Source organism: Gracilinanus agilis, chromosome 1, assembly GCF_016433145.1.
Source record: "Gracilinanus agilis isolate LMUSP501 chromosome 1, AgileGrace, whole genome shotgun sequence".
NCBI classification, from domain to species: domain Eukaryota; kingdom Metazoa; phylum Chordata; class Mammalia; order Didelphimorphia; family Didelphidae; genus Gracilinanus; species Gracilinanus agilis.
The window spans coordinates 378,712,816-378,726,803 of record NC_058130.1 but is presented as its reverse complement, the minus strand read 5'-3'; the positions used below and the strand labels follow the sequence as shown (position 1 = coordinate 378,726,803).

Genomic DNA, 13,988 nt, shown 5'->3' with positions numbered 1-13,988 from the left:
AGAATGAAACACGTGATTTATCATTTGTTTATATGTGCTTTAGGCTTTTGGTTTTAAAGGATTGCTCTTTTATAAAAATGAATAATATGAAAATGGGTATGAGTGATTTTATATATATATATATGTATATATATATATATAACCCAGTGGAATTGCTTCTCAACTCCAGGAGGGGGGAGGGATGAGAGAAAAGAGAAAATATAAATCATGTAACTATGAAAAAAAATTAAATTAAAATTACTCTGGCATACCACTACAAAAAAATTTTAAAATAAAAATATTTTTTTTCTGAAATAAACTTACTTCAGATCCTGTAAAAAAAAAGTCCAGTGGCAAGACAAAAGTCAGGATGACTGTTGATTGCCCAGGATGCAGTAGAGGACCTTGACATCTTCAATGTCTGATTAAGCTTTAAGTGCTCCACAGTACCTGCTTCCTCTGTCTATGTGGCTTTGGAACAGACTGCTCTTATCTCCTGCATTCTGCTGGGGAAAGTCTTCACATGCTTGGGGATATCTATCAATTTTGTCACCAAAATACCACACTGAAGCATTTGGATTTTGTGGAAGAATTACACAGGAAGGGAAGGTATGGATAAGTTTTGGTCTGCTCCATTGGAGTACCTGTATTTTTGAACTTACAAATTCATCAAGATATCAAAAGACGAAAGTACATCAGTTTTTCAGTGAATTTTCATATTCAGACTACTTACTTAAAGATCTGACACTTAAGGAGACCTTGAGGAGGTCACTTAACTATTCTGAGATTCATAATTTCCTCATTGGTAAAATGTCAGGATGGGCTAGATCATCTCTAAGGTTCAACCCACCTCATAACATTTATGATTCTGTGATCATGAGAGAAAAGCCAAAAACATGACTATAATTGGGGCAAGGGGTAAGACTAGAAGACTACTCAAGAATTAACTATATTGATAAGTAACTTTCTCCCCTCATTAAAGTAAAAATAATATGAATATAGCAAATATTTTAATGTCCATAACCACTACTGACATGAATAAATTCTTTGGGGAAATTTTTCTTCAACTAGAATTAATCATAAAACCAAAAAGCCACCAAATCTTCATTAACCATGCAAAATGGCTGTCTAGTTTAATGCTGCATGATAAAAGAATACTTCCATTTTTACTCCAATCATTTTGAGCACTTTTTTTTTAAACCCATACCTTCCACCTTAGAATCAATAGCAGAAGAGTGGTAAGGGCTAGGCAATGGGGGTTAAGTGACTTGCCCAGGGCCAGCTAGGAAGTATATGAGGCTATATTTGAACCCAGGACCTCCCATCTCTAGGCCTGGTTCTCAATCCACTGAGCTACCCAGCTGTCCCCCGGAGGCGCTTTTTAAAGATTGGTTTGGAAGGATTGTTAGAGTGGTTTCATCAAGTTTTTATAATCCAAGTGGCTGATGATAGAGTGGCACTCAGCTTCAAGATAGTGCCTCTATGGGGGGGGGGGGCAGTTGGGTAGCTCAGTGGATTGAGAGCCAGACCTAGAGACAGGAGGTCCTAGGTTCAAATCTGGCCTCAGACACTTTCCAGATGTGTGACCCCCAATACCTAGCCCTTAACACTCTTCTGCCTTGGAGCCAATACACAGTATTGACTCCAAGATGGAAGGTGAGAGTTTAAAAAAAAAAAAAAAAGACGCCTCTATGCCTGAGATGTGGCTCTGTGATCTTTTCTGAGAATTGTTCCTTTTCCCATGGAATAGGAGAAGCACACCCAGGGCCAGGACATGGTGGGGGCTGCTGTGACCTATTAGAGGATGCCTTTCCCTCCAACATACCACAATGAGATTGTTCCTCAAACATGCTGTTTATGAGGATTTAGGTAAATCATGATGGGGCTCAAGGTTAGAGTTTTAAGGTCTTGTCTTCCACCTCTAGCATTCAGTGGAATGCTTTGGATGGTTGGATGGTCAACGTGAGCTATGTTGTCAGTGCAGAAAATCTGAGAAGGAAGGGAATGTTCCTGTTGAACTGAGTAAATGTTTCTGGTCTTCTAATAAAGGTCAGGTGGATGGGGAGGTGGGAGATCACCCATGGTGGGTATGACCTCCATCTCATTTGGATCTATATTTCTTATCAGTATATATGCTTCAGTAAATCTCTATTCTAACCTGACAAATGGTGGGCGTTAGTATAGAATACTGGAGCATTCCCTGTAAGCACAGGCTGGAGTTTATGAGATATGTCTCAAAAAAAAAAATAGTGGTTGCAGCTGGTTGGCTCAGTGGATTGAGAACCCAGCCTAGAGACAGGAATTCCAGAGTTCAGATCTGACCTCAGACCCTGGGCAAGTCACTTAATCTCCGCTGCCAAGCCCTATTGATTCTAAGGCGGAAGGTAAGGGTATAAATTTTTTTTTTTTAAATGGGTGGTAGGAAATATACAGGAAGAACTCTTCTGTCTTGGAACCAATACACAGTATTAATTTTAAGATGGAAGGTAAGGGTTTAAGGAAAATTATAGTAAAAGAAATAAACTAAAAATTCAGTCAGTGGGTCTGAGTCTAGTCTCTGCTTAAGGAGACAGGAATGGAGGTGAAGAGCTGATAATACTTCCATTTAGGCATTTCTCTTAGAGGTTTCTTCCTGGAGATTTCAGGATGATAAGTTAAGAAAGTCAGTGCTTGGTGTGCCTGAGGTTGGGCTCCAGTGGATATTATGGAAAATAAATATTGAATTGTGAAATGGTTTCCCTTTTTGGCCCCCAAGAACAGTTTGATTTTTAAAGCTACTAACAGCACCACGCTAGGAAACTGAGTTGAATACTCCCTTCTTTTCTCTAAATCTTTTGTCTTTGTTTAAGGATAACAAAGTTAAGGACTTATCGCTGGGGGCTCGCTTCTGTTACAGTTTGGGTGGAGACCCGCTTCTTTTTTTTACCGGTAAATAAGAACTCTCTTTAGCAAAGAAGATATTCAACTCTAACTGCCCTGTTAGGCTGCAGTGAGCCAGCCACATGGCATCTCTTGGAGTCCTTAGGACACTCCCCTTTCTGGGATGAATTGGTAAAGGAGGAGTTGAGGTCTCTAAGGCCACACTCTGCAAGCCTATTTTCCAATCAGATGTCCTGGGGAGGACCTGAGTGATGACATCATGGAGTATCTAGTGGAGTGTCTAAGAAAGTTTTGTCCTCTACTTGCCCAGCCCAGCTGCCTTGCTATCTGGCTGTTTAGGCTCCTCCCTCTTTCTGGCCCAGCTCTCCTGCCTAACTGCATTCTTTTGGCATCGGTCTGGACTGTGGAGGGAGTCCACTGGGCTAGTTAGATTTTCTTGAGTGATCGATGAATAAATTAACTTACATTTAATATATACAGCCGGTAGAGAATTTTATTCATTAAAATGCCCCAGGATAAGACAGATTCGATATTTTTAGTCACTGCTTTCCTTTTTTTTTTTTTTTTTTGCTGGTTTTTATGACTCTAGGTAAACTTGTTTTCTTCTCCATAACCCTGATGACCAATAACCTCTCTATTTCTTATCTAGTGCAGCAAAGAGATCTAAGGGCAGGTATTCAGAGTTTTCCCACACCCTGAGGCTTGCATGGTACCATCTGCATGTTGATTGTTTCCCAACTTGGAAATTTGTCTTACAGCGTTTTTTCCCTCAAATCCTTACCTTTGCCAATGTGGAATCTAAGCCCCCAAACTTGTAGCCTAGGAAGATTTAATGAACCCCAGTTTACTTAACTTAAAGGTGACAGCCTCAGGTTTGGACCTGTCACATGGGATGAGTATTCCCAAGCCTAAACTGAGTGACTCTTCTCTACAGAAGAAGCCTCTCCCAGTATATCACACCTTCCTTCCGAGGACTGAACTCCAGACTTTCAGCTTACGAGACTGATGATGTACTGCCTACTGTGCCAAAGAGTTACTCACTCAGCTTGGGCTTGGGCTTGGGCTTGGGCTTGGGCTTGGGCTTGGGCTTGGGCTTGAGCTTGGGCTTTCCTCAGGGAGGAACTCTCATGTGATGCCTGAGGCTGTCACCTTTAAGTAAACTGGGGTTCGTTAAATCTTTCTAGGCTACAAGTTTGGGGGTTTCTAGATTCCACATCGACACCTTCTCGATCTTACTAACCTTACCTTACCACACCTTACCCTGGGCTATACAAATAAACAAACAAACAAATAAATAAATATGCCTTTTTTAAGCCCTTACCTTCTACCATACAATACTATGATTGGTTCCAAGGCAGAAGAAGGGTAAGGCTAAGCAATGGGGGTTAAGTCACTTGCTTCACACAGCTAGTAAGTGTCTTAGGCTAGATTTGAACCCAGAACCTCCCATCTCTAAACTTGGCTCTCAATAAACCAAGCTATCCAGCTGCCCCCTCTTCTAGCTTTTTAACTGAAGAGGAGCTGATCTCCCTTGCCTGGAGAAGATGTGGACTATGTATTAGCCCCAGATGGGTCAGTAACTGGTAGCAGTGGGATAACCACCTGATACATGAAACTATCTCAAAGAGCTAGTCAGTGTTAGTGTCCTTGAGGTACATTGTTCCCAGATTGCATTCATAGGATATCCTTTATATGCCCACATTGGACAGGATCATGGGGATAGATGGCAGGAATCATGGATATAAAACAGAAGTTCTTGATAGCAAAGGTGGTGGAGCAGGAAGAAGCAGGAGAACCCAGCTCTCTCCAAAACTTCTATAACAAAGATTTAAGATTGCTATTGAGTAGAGAGTTTAAAGTCTAAAGGGAAACCATGGTGTGCCATTTTTCCAGGTCAACCTCAGGAATTCAGCCCATAGGCAAACAAACAGTCAGGAGGGAGACTGGAACAGGGATGACTCAACAGTTCTGTTGCTCTGAAATAGTAGCAGGGTCCTGAATTCATACCCTGAGCCCAGAACTCGAGTGAATCTACAGCCCTGACACTAACCCAAAGACAGATTTTGGATTCAACCTCTGGGAAGATGCAGCCAGGAGTGGGTCAGCAACTAGGTTGTTTTGATTTCCTTTTGACCTCTCTGGGACTCAGTCCAGGGATGAATGACTAGGATAGCGGTTTTAGGTTCAGGGTTGATCAATAACTCAGTGGAACTGAACTTACAGAACCTTATGTACAGACTGTTTCTAATACAGAGTTCCAATGTGATCAGTAAGACTTGAAGAATGAGTAAAATAAACAAAAAACTCCCATGAAAAAGAACTATTATGGCACCAGGAAATTCATCATTTAAGAATCATTCAACTTCCTGGAAACAATGACCAAAACAAGAGCCTGGACATCATGTAGTATTTAAAGAAATAAACTAAGAAAAATTACCTATTACTATTAGAATAAGAGAACAAAACAGAAATTGGAAGAATTCTGCTGGTCATCTCCTAAAAGAAAGTCTGGAACAAAAATTTCCAGAAACATCACTGCAGAAATCTACAAGTAGCCTGTGTCAACGTGGAATCTAGAAACCTCCAACTTGTAGCCTAGTAAGATCTGGTGAACCCCAAGTTTTAGGACTAGCTTGTAAATTGGAGACCCCAAAGCTTGTCCTTGTTCCCTGGTCCCCTGAGAATCCACCTTGAAGGGAATCTCAGACTAGTGGTTTCAGACTGAATAATAGACCTAAGGTAAATGACAATCTCAGTTAGGTGGGGCTAAGGAAATGCTAAGTACTCTTTTGGTCTTGGGAAGTCTTCCCCATTGTATCAAAGACCCTTTCCCAAGAACACTCACTCTGGGCCCTGGACCTTCCTTTTAGTATCCATTGTAAATAGCCTCTTCCCTTATACCTTAGTCTCTATGGGCTATGACTCCATTCCCTAGCTAGATTGTATCCTCTCCGTAAAGTTTGAACACTCCCATTTCCTTGTAGCTATGGTAATGTCAATCAGTCATCTTTCCCTGCCCCTCCATTTCCCAAAAGGTATATAAGTTCCCCAAATTCTTTTGTTCCTTGGAGTTGTCTATCTAGAGTGGTTGGCTCTCCCAGGGGTCAGTGACCAGAGCAACCAGAGTTCTAATCCTCCGAACTCTTCCTGGAGGTCTAACTTTGCATTGCACCCCTTTCCTTAATTAAAGAGTTGTTTTACTGACTATTTAATAGTTCTGTGTTTTTTCCCAGTTGACACCAGAAAGAAAGAATTCTCATACAGAGGTGGCACTGTTAGGATTATGTAAAGTTTAAAAGCTACTATTAAGTAGTAGAGTCTGGGATACCTACTCCAAAAAGCAAAAAGACAATAGGCTTATAACCAAGAATAATTTATAGCAAAACTGAGTAAACCTGTAGCAGAAAAAAAAAATGGATCTTACTGAAATAGAAGGCTTTCATAAACTTCTGATAAAAAGATCAGTAGAAACTTTAAAATGCAAACAGGAATAAAAAACAGAAAAAGGTAAATATGAGGGAATAAGAATGGATTATATTAGGATGAAGTGATTATTCTAATGAGAGGTGGGGAGAATGATATCAATATTCCCTTAGAAATTAAGGTAATCAGAGGTCAGAGAAGTAGTTAAATAAGGCAGAGAGCCTGGGAGTAGTTTTTTGCATTTAGATGATCTTCAAAGAAGAAAGGAAAAGGGGTGGAGGGAGGTACAAAAAGATTGATGGGGAACTTAGATCAAATAATCAGGGTATACAAATGGAAGATAATATAGTTTAAAAAGAGAAACAGGTTTCATTTGAATTTTTCTTTCATCTGACCTGGTTAAAATAGAAGACACATATGCACACAAATAGAATTTGCTTCAGGAATGCATTCAACTCACCAGTGAAATAGGAGAAAAAACAGAGGGGAAGGATGAATTGGGGAGAGATTAGGCACAGGGAAGATAGTGAGCCCTGCAATACAAACACAAGCAATATTCTCCTTATGAGGCTTACATTTTAATGGAAGAAGGCAACACAGTGGGGTAGCTGAAAGTATGGGGAAAACATACAAGTGACAGCATTTATGTCTGGTGGTAGGAAGTGGTATGGAGATCCGGTTCTGGGCAAGATAAGGCGATATCAGAATCTGTGTTCCACTGGCACAGTCCAAGGTTCTTGGTGTAGGGGAGGGGTAGAAAAGATGAGGGTGATACTTGAAGAAGGGGTGCAATGGTGGCTGAGAAGTGTCCAAAAGAACTGATTAACTCTGCCATCATCCTTTATCTCTGGGTGAATCAGTGAATTCAGTGCATGAAAATTTAAGCTTAAATGAGGGTACCAAAAAAATATTTCCCTGAACTCCACAATATTTAAGAAGACACTCCTCTGAGGAAGCAGTGACCCAGAAGACAACTATCAATATCAAGAGGTGTAAGGGGCATGTCTCTCTGTGTTTCTGTCTCTCTCCCTCTCCCCCTCCCCCTCCCTCTCTCTGCTTGTCTGTCTCTGTCTCTCTCTCTCTCTCTCTCTGTCTCTCTGTCACTATCTCTCTTCCTCTGTCTCTGTTTCTCCCTCTCCCTCCCTCCCTCCCTCCCTCTCTCTGTCTCTGTGTCTCTGTGTCTCCCTCTTTCTGCCTGTCTCTGTCTGTGTCTCCCTCCCTCTATCTCTGTTTCTTCCTCTTCCTCTCTGTCTTTTTCTATCTCTGTGTCTCCCTCTCCTTCTCTCTGTCTCTGTCTTCCTCCCTCCCTCCCTCTCTCTGTCTCTGTGTCTCCTTCCCTCTCTCCCTCTTCTCTGACTGTCTCTGTCTCTGTCTCTGTCTAGGACTTCTGGAGTGAGGGTCAGTGTTCTGTGCAATATGTTGCCATCTAGTGGCCCAAGGAGGACTAGCACCTCTGGCTTACTGAGCCCTTTTCAGAGCTCCTCATCCACCTTTCGTGTGTCTGTCTACCTTTTGCCCAACTTTCACTTATGACTCCAAGAAGTTGTAGTATATACATTGGCCACACCCCAAAGGAGGGTCACCCATAAGGCCTCAAACCTATCGCTGAGTTAGGGGAATGCCTGCCTCAAGCATGTGAAGACTTCCCCTGGTGGAATGGGAACTGTGGAATGCTTAGAGCTTGGCCAGACTTTGAAGATGCCAAGATCATCCACTGCATCCTGGATCACTGCCAGTCATCCTGACTTGTCTTGCTTGCACTGGACTTGAATGGCTCTGGAAGAGAGAGTGAGGCTGATGACTTTCTGCGAATTTTTCACTTAAGTCCAATTGGTCCTTTTTGAAAACAGAACTAGAGGATGCTAGGTGGTTCAGTGGATAGAACACCAGGACTGGGGTCCAGAGGTCCCGGGTTCAAATCTGGCCTCAGATACTTCCTAGCTGTATGACTCTGGGCAGGTCATTTAACTCCAACTGCCTAGCCTTTACCACTCTTCTGACTTAGAACTGATATTTATATTGATTCTTAAGACAAAGTAAAGTTTAAAAAAAGAAAAAAAAAGATGGAATAACAACTATGAAAGCCAACTTAAGGAATTCCACAGGAGGTACAGGGTCATAGTTTGTTTTGGACCAGAGACCCTGGGATGTCCTTCATCCAACTGGCAAAAGTGCAGGTTCTCTGTACTATCTGAAATAGTTAAAACAAGGCAGCTCATTTTGTCTCTTCTAGACTAATCATTTCTTTTCCAACTCAGCCTCAAAAACTCCCTAATGTATAGGCAGTTCATAAGGTCATATTCTTAGACAGAAGGGACCTTCAAAGTCATCAAGTCCACCTCTCATTTTGAAGTTGAGGTAGCTGACACCCAGAAAGGTAAGCATCAGGGGTGGTTTCATGGCCAGAATTTGAACCTAGCTCCTCTGATCCCAAAATCCATATGCCTTCTGCGGCTTCCTTTTTCTACGGATGTCTAGTTCAATTGTTAAAGAAATGCCATTTACTGGCTCTCTTTGAAGCTCCAGAAAGAGGGCCCACAGTATGGCAAGAAGCATCATTACAAACTGAACTTGGAGCTTTTGAGGGAGATATAGGGAAGGAGGAGAAATAGATACTTTTGATTTTTCAGTGGAGTGAATAAAGAATTTTAGGGACATGCCCTCTTTTGGGAATGGAGCCAATATATGGTGGTAGTTAGGGGCAGCTAACAGGATCAAAGATAGAGATCTTGTCTGGGGGCAGAGGGCTTAGTTCAGTGATTCCCAAAGTGGGTGCCACCGTCCCCTGGTGGGTGCTGCAGGGGATCCAGGGGAGCGGTGATGGCCAATTCCTATTAATTGCTATTAAAATTAAAAAAAAAACATTAATTTCCAGGGGGCTAAGTAATATTTTTCCTGGAAAGGGGGCGGTAGGCCAAAAAAGTTTGGGAACCACTGGCTTAGTTCATGCCATTCTAGGGCCATTCAAGTATTTATACTAGTAACAAAAAAATCTGGACAGCTAGGGAGATGTCTTGGAGTGGAGACTGGAACAATGGTCAAGTCAGCTGCTCCCCCTGCTAGAAACCCTACCTGCTAAAATATCTTCCCCACCAGCCTAGAAATTCCTACTTTATTCACTCCCTTGGATTAAAGCATCCAAAAGTACTATTAAAGTGAAAATATTATCTGCAAGGTGTGACGCAAGAAATCATTAGCAATCATTAATATCTCAACTCCATTTTGTTGTCAGATGAGCTGAATGGAGAATAGGGTGATGAAGGAATTGGATTTGGGACAGATGAGGTTGGATATGGGGGTAGTCTCAAAAAGGTTAGAAGAAAAAGTCCTGGGCATGGAGGGTTTGGGATAAGTACATTTTGATTGATGATGGGAAGGGATCCCAAACCAACAAGCAGTCAAACCACAATATTCATGTGCCAGACACCTTGGATAAATTCTGAGGATAAATAGCAAGAACAGTTCCTGCCCTCTCAGAGCTTAGGTGAAAGCTCTAGGCACATGGGGCTAGGGAGAAAGTACAGAGTACATCCTAAGACTAGCCAGAGCGGTAGAGAGAACTTACAAAAATGAATGGACTAAGTTGGAACAAACCTAGGATGTCACCATATCACCATAAGCACTTGTCTCTATCCACAGCACATTGAAATGATTGAGAACTGGTCCTGGAGTCAGGAAGATCTGAGTTCAAATTTTGCCTTAGGTCTTTATTAGCTGGGTAATCATGGGCAAATCATAACCTCTACTCCAGTTTCCTTGTCTGAAAAATGGAGATAATACACCAACCTCCCAGAGTTGTAAGGATCAAATAAGATAATATCTGTAAAGCACTTGGCATGGTACCTGGCATAGAGTAGGAGGAGGTACTTAATAAAGGCTTACTTCCTCTCTTCTGCTCTGGTACTGATTTCCAGCCAGAACCCATACAAAGTATTTCCCTTTTAAGAGGTTCTGTTTTGTTGCAAATCAAAAGATAGACATCCTGACCCAGTTCCAAATGTATGAAAATATTACAAGGGAAGAAAAGGTAGTAGGAAATTCTTAAAGATTCTCAGAGAAAGGAGGCAGAAAAAGATAGCACACAGAGGCCTGAAGAGAGACATACTTACCTAAACGCTTCCAGTTTACTGCCGAACAATCAGAACCTTTTATGTTGGCTTGGAAATCAACTGCAGTTTGGTAAGACAAATCCAAATCGTATCCAAGGCATTTCCGCACATCTCCTATTTGAAGACCTAAAAAAGGGAATTCATTTGAAAATTTCTGAAGGATGTATACATTAAATTAAATTCTAATAAATATTCACTTTGTTACTTGAGCGGGGGGGAGGTTTATTTTATTTTGTTTCTGAGGAGTCATTGCTCACGATAAAGGCACAGTGGCTGTCTTTCTGCACCTTCTCTTATTAGTATCACTCAGTGTTATCTAATAGAATTTTGTCACCTGCCAACTTTAATGGTGAATAGCACACCCTGTTTAGCCATTCCTAGATAGAAAAGGCATTGGATTAGGATTGAAGAGAGAATGGTAGAGGCAAGATGTCCTGGACCATGGGCATGGCAGCATGGGTACAAAATATACTTTGTGTATTTAGAGGGGGGAACACAGGAGAGAGTCAGCATAGTATGCTTAAAGCACTAAACCTAGGGGCCAGAAGATTGGCATTCAGATTCTGAATCAGGCACTTACTAACTGGGTGATGCTGTGACTGTGAAGAGTGACCTCTTTGGGCTTCAGTTTCTTTATCTGCAAAATGAATCATGTTGATTTTGATGACCTCTAAGATCCCTTCCAGCTCGATATCCTCTGATCCTTTTTCATAAGATTTCATAGGAAAAAATCACATGAATCATAACTTCATAGGAAATGTTATGACCCAATTATATCTAGGCCATTTAGATCTTCTTTTATACAAGAGGAATCTGAGCCCTAGAGAAAGGAAATGGCATCTCCATTGGCATATCCAGCCTATGTTTATTTTAAATTGCATGTTCTAAGACAGAATTCATTATCTTTGTTCCCAAGCCCACCCTTCTTCCAAATTTTCTTATTTCTTTTTCTTATTATGAGGATTCCACTATCTTTCCAGTCATCCAAATTCAGCCTCTTGTCATCTTCGACTCCTCACTCTCCTTCACCCTAGTTAGCTCTCAGTTGCCACATCTTTCTGGTTCTGCCTCCACAACACCCCTTGCAGCTGTCTTCTCTCTGCTCACACAGCCACCACTCTTTTTCAGATTCTTATCACTACTCATCTGGATTATTACAATAACCTCCTAATTGTTTTTTTCCTTGAATTATCTCTTCCCACAACAATCCATCCTTTCTCTACAAGACTGCTAACGTGTTTTTTCCAAAAGTGCATTTCTGACCATGTCACCCAACCCCCAGCCCAAACCAAACTAAATAAACTCCAGTGCCATCCTATTCCTTTTTGCATCAAATATAAATTTTCTCTTTGTCTCGTAAAGCTTGTCACGGTCTCTTTTTCCTGCTCAATTATAGGTCACTCTCCTTTCTGGATTCTGCATTATTTGCTCATCAATGTACCTATTGCATCCTGCCTATAGAACTTAAGCCATGAGAGGTTTTGAGTTTGTTTCTTGTTTGGCATTCCACCTTATTTAGAGAAAGCACTTCAAAATATTTGTTGATTTGAACCAAATTGAACAAAATTCATAATCCTATATGTTATCCATTCAATCAGTAAGCAATTATTAAATACTTCCTATGTATTAAGTCAGGCCTTAGGTGGCTCAATGGACAAAGTGCAGAGCCTGAAGTCAGTTCTCCTGAGTTCGAATCTAGCCTCAGAAACTTACTAACTGTGTCACCTTGGGCAAGTCACTTAACCCTGTTTGCCTCAATTTCCCCATCTGCAAAATGAGCTGAAGAAGGAAATGGCAAACCACTCCTTTATCTTTTCCAAGAAAAACCTGAATGGCCTCCCAAAGAATCCAACTGGACTGAAATGACTAAACAAAATGGGTACTAAGCAAAGGAATGCAAAGAAAAGCAAAAGACAGTCCTTTCCCTCATAGACCTCACAAACCAAGGTGGGAGACAACAAGAAAACAAATATATGCAACAAGCTATTTGGAGGTTAAATGGAAAATAATTAACAGAATAAAGAAATTAGAATTAAGAATGATTGTAAGAGGGGGCAGCTGGGTGGCTCAGTGGATTGAGAGAGTGGGAGGTTCTAATCTGGCCTCAGATACTTTCTAGGTGTGTGCCCCTGGGCAGGTCACTTCATCCCCATTGCCTAGCCCTTACTACTCTTCCGCCCCAGAACCAATAAACAGTATTGATTTTAAGCCAGAAGTTAAGGGTTAAAAAAATATAATGATTGTGAGAGAGGTGGTTCAGTGGATAGAGAGCCAGGTGTGGAGGTGAGACACCCAAGGTTCACAAGACTTTCTGGTTGTGTGACCCTGGGCAAGTCACTTAACTCCAGTTGCCCAGCCCTTACCACTCTTCTGCCTTGGAACTGATACTTACTATTGATTCTAAGACAGAAGGTATGGATTTGAACAACAATAACAAAAAAGTGATTGAGAAAAGCTTCCTGTAGAAGATGGGATTTTAGCTGGGACTTGAAAGAAACCAGGAGGATGTAATCAAACCAGTCTGTGACTTAATAAAATAGAACTTAAGTAAACTACGGATTTTATAAAATTTCTTTCATCTTCCTAATTATATTCCTCTGGAAACAGTATAGTTACTGGCTAGATGTTAAATAAGTCTTGGTTGCATATGCTTTGAAGGATTTTCTCAGTGATCTATTGGGAGGTCCATGACCAAACTGAAGAGTCTTTAGGAGATAGTTTATTCTTCATTTGATGATTGCAGAATTTCTCTTTCAGAAAAATCAAAATAGTCGAATTTCTCTCCTATAAACTTTGCTCTGTACATTTGGTGGGGTTGGGGATTGGGGTGGGAGGAAGAGTCAGTGAAAGTAGCTTTGGTAACCTGCTGGCCTACCTTTCTTCTGCATTTCGTCTTTGTCCAACACATATATCAGTTCATATTTTCCTCCTATATTCCCAGAGCTACTGTAATGTGTGCCATAGGTTTCCAAGAAGCCAAAATATTCTCCCTTTTCATAGCTGGTGGGCAGAGCTTTTAAGTCATCCAGGAAAGTATTTTTCAACATAAATTCTCTATTTCGCATATGGAATCTTCCAAGTTGAAGTTCTCCTTTCACATGTAAAAACATTTTTGTCTGCATAATAAAGTGGAGAAAGAGGCAATATGTGAAGTTAATTCCCTTAATTTTCAAGATAAGTAATTAAAATCTTTTTTAAAACCCTTACCTTCCATCTTGGAACCAATACAGATTATTCTGTATTGGTTCCAAGGCAGAAGAGCAGTAAAGGCTAGGCAAATAGGATTAAGTGACTTTCCCGGGGTCATTCAGTTAGTGTCTGAGGTCAAATTTCAACCCAAGATGTCCCATCTCCAGGGTTAACTCTCAATCTACTGAGCCACCTAGCTGCCTCTTGTAATTAAAATATAAGCACATTTCCACGAGCATTCCTTTCATAGAATTTTAGAGTTAAAAGGGACCTTATTGACAATTTGATACAGTTGAGAAAACCAAGGCGCAGAGAGACTAAACATTAACTACATTTCAATAAGTTCTTAAGTAATTGAGAGGCTGCTAAGTAGTCAATAATTAAGTTGACAAAGTCCTTCCTTCCTTC

At 40.9% G+C, this 13,988-nt stretch overlaps 1 protein-coding gene across 2 annotated transcripts in view; it reads right to left on the bottom strand.

Moving 5' to 3' along the window:
• Positions 1–13,988, bottom strand: part of C9 (complement C9) — a 67,442-nt gene that overhangs the window by 28,487 nt on the left and 24,967 nt on the right. Inside the window, exons 6-8 of one of the 2 annotated variants that reach the window (XM_044664207.1) lie at positions 13,267–13,507; positions 10,972–11,028; positions 10,392–10,517 (exon numbers count right to left, since the gene is read on the bottom strand). In XM_044664207.1, the coding sequence (XP_044520142.1) occupies positions 10,392–10,517; positions 10,972–11,028; positions 13,267–13,507 (424 nt within the window). The remainder of the gene's footprint in view (positions 1–10,391; positions 10,518–10,971; positions 11,029–13,266; positions 13,508–13,988) is intronic. The other variant, XM_044664215.1, reaches the window with a different exon arrangement.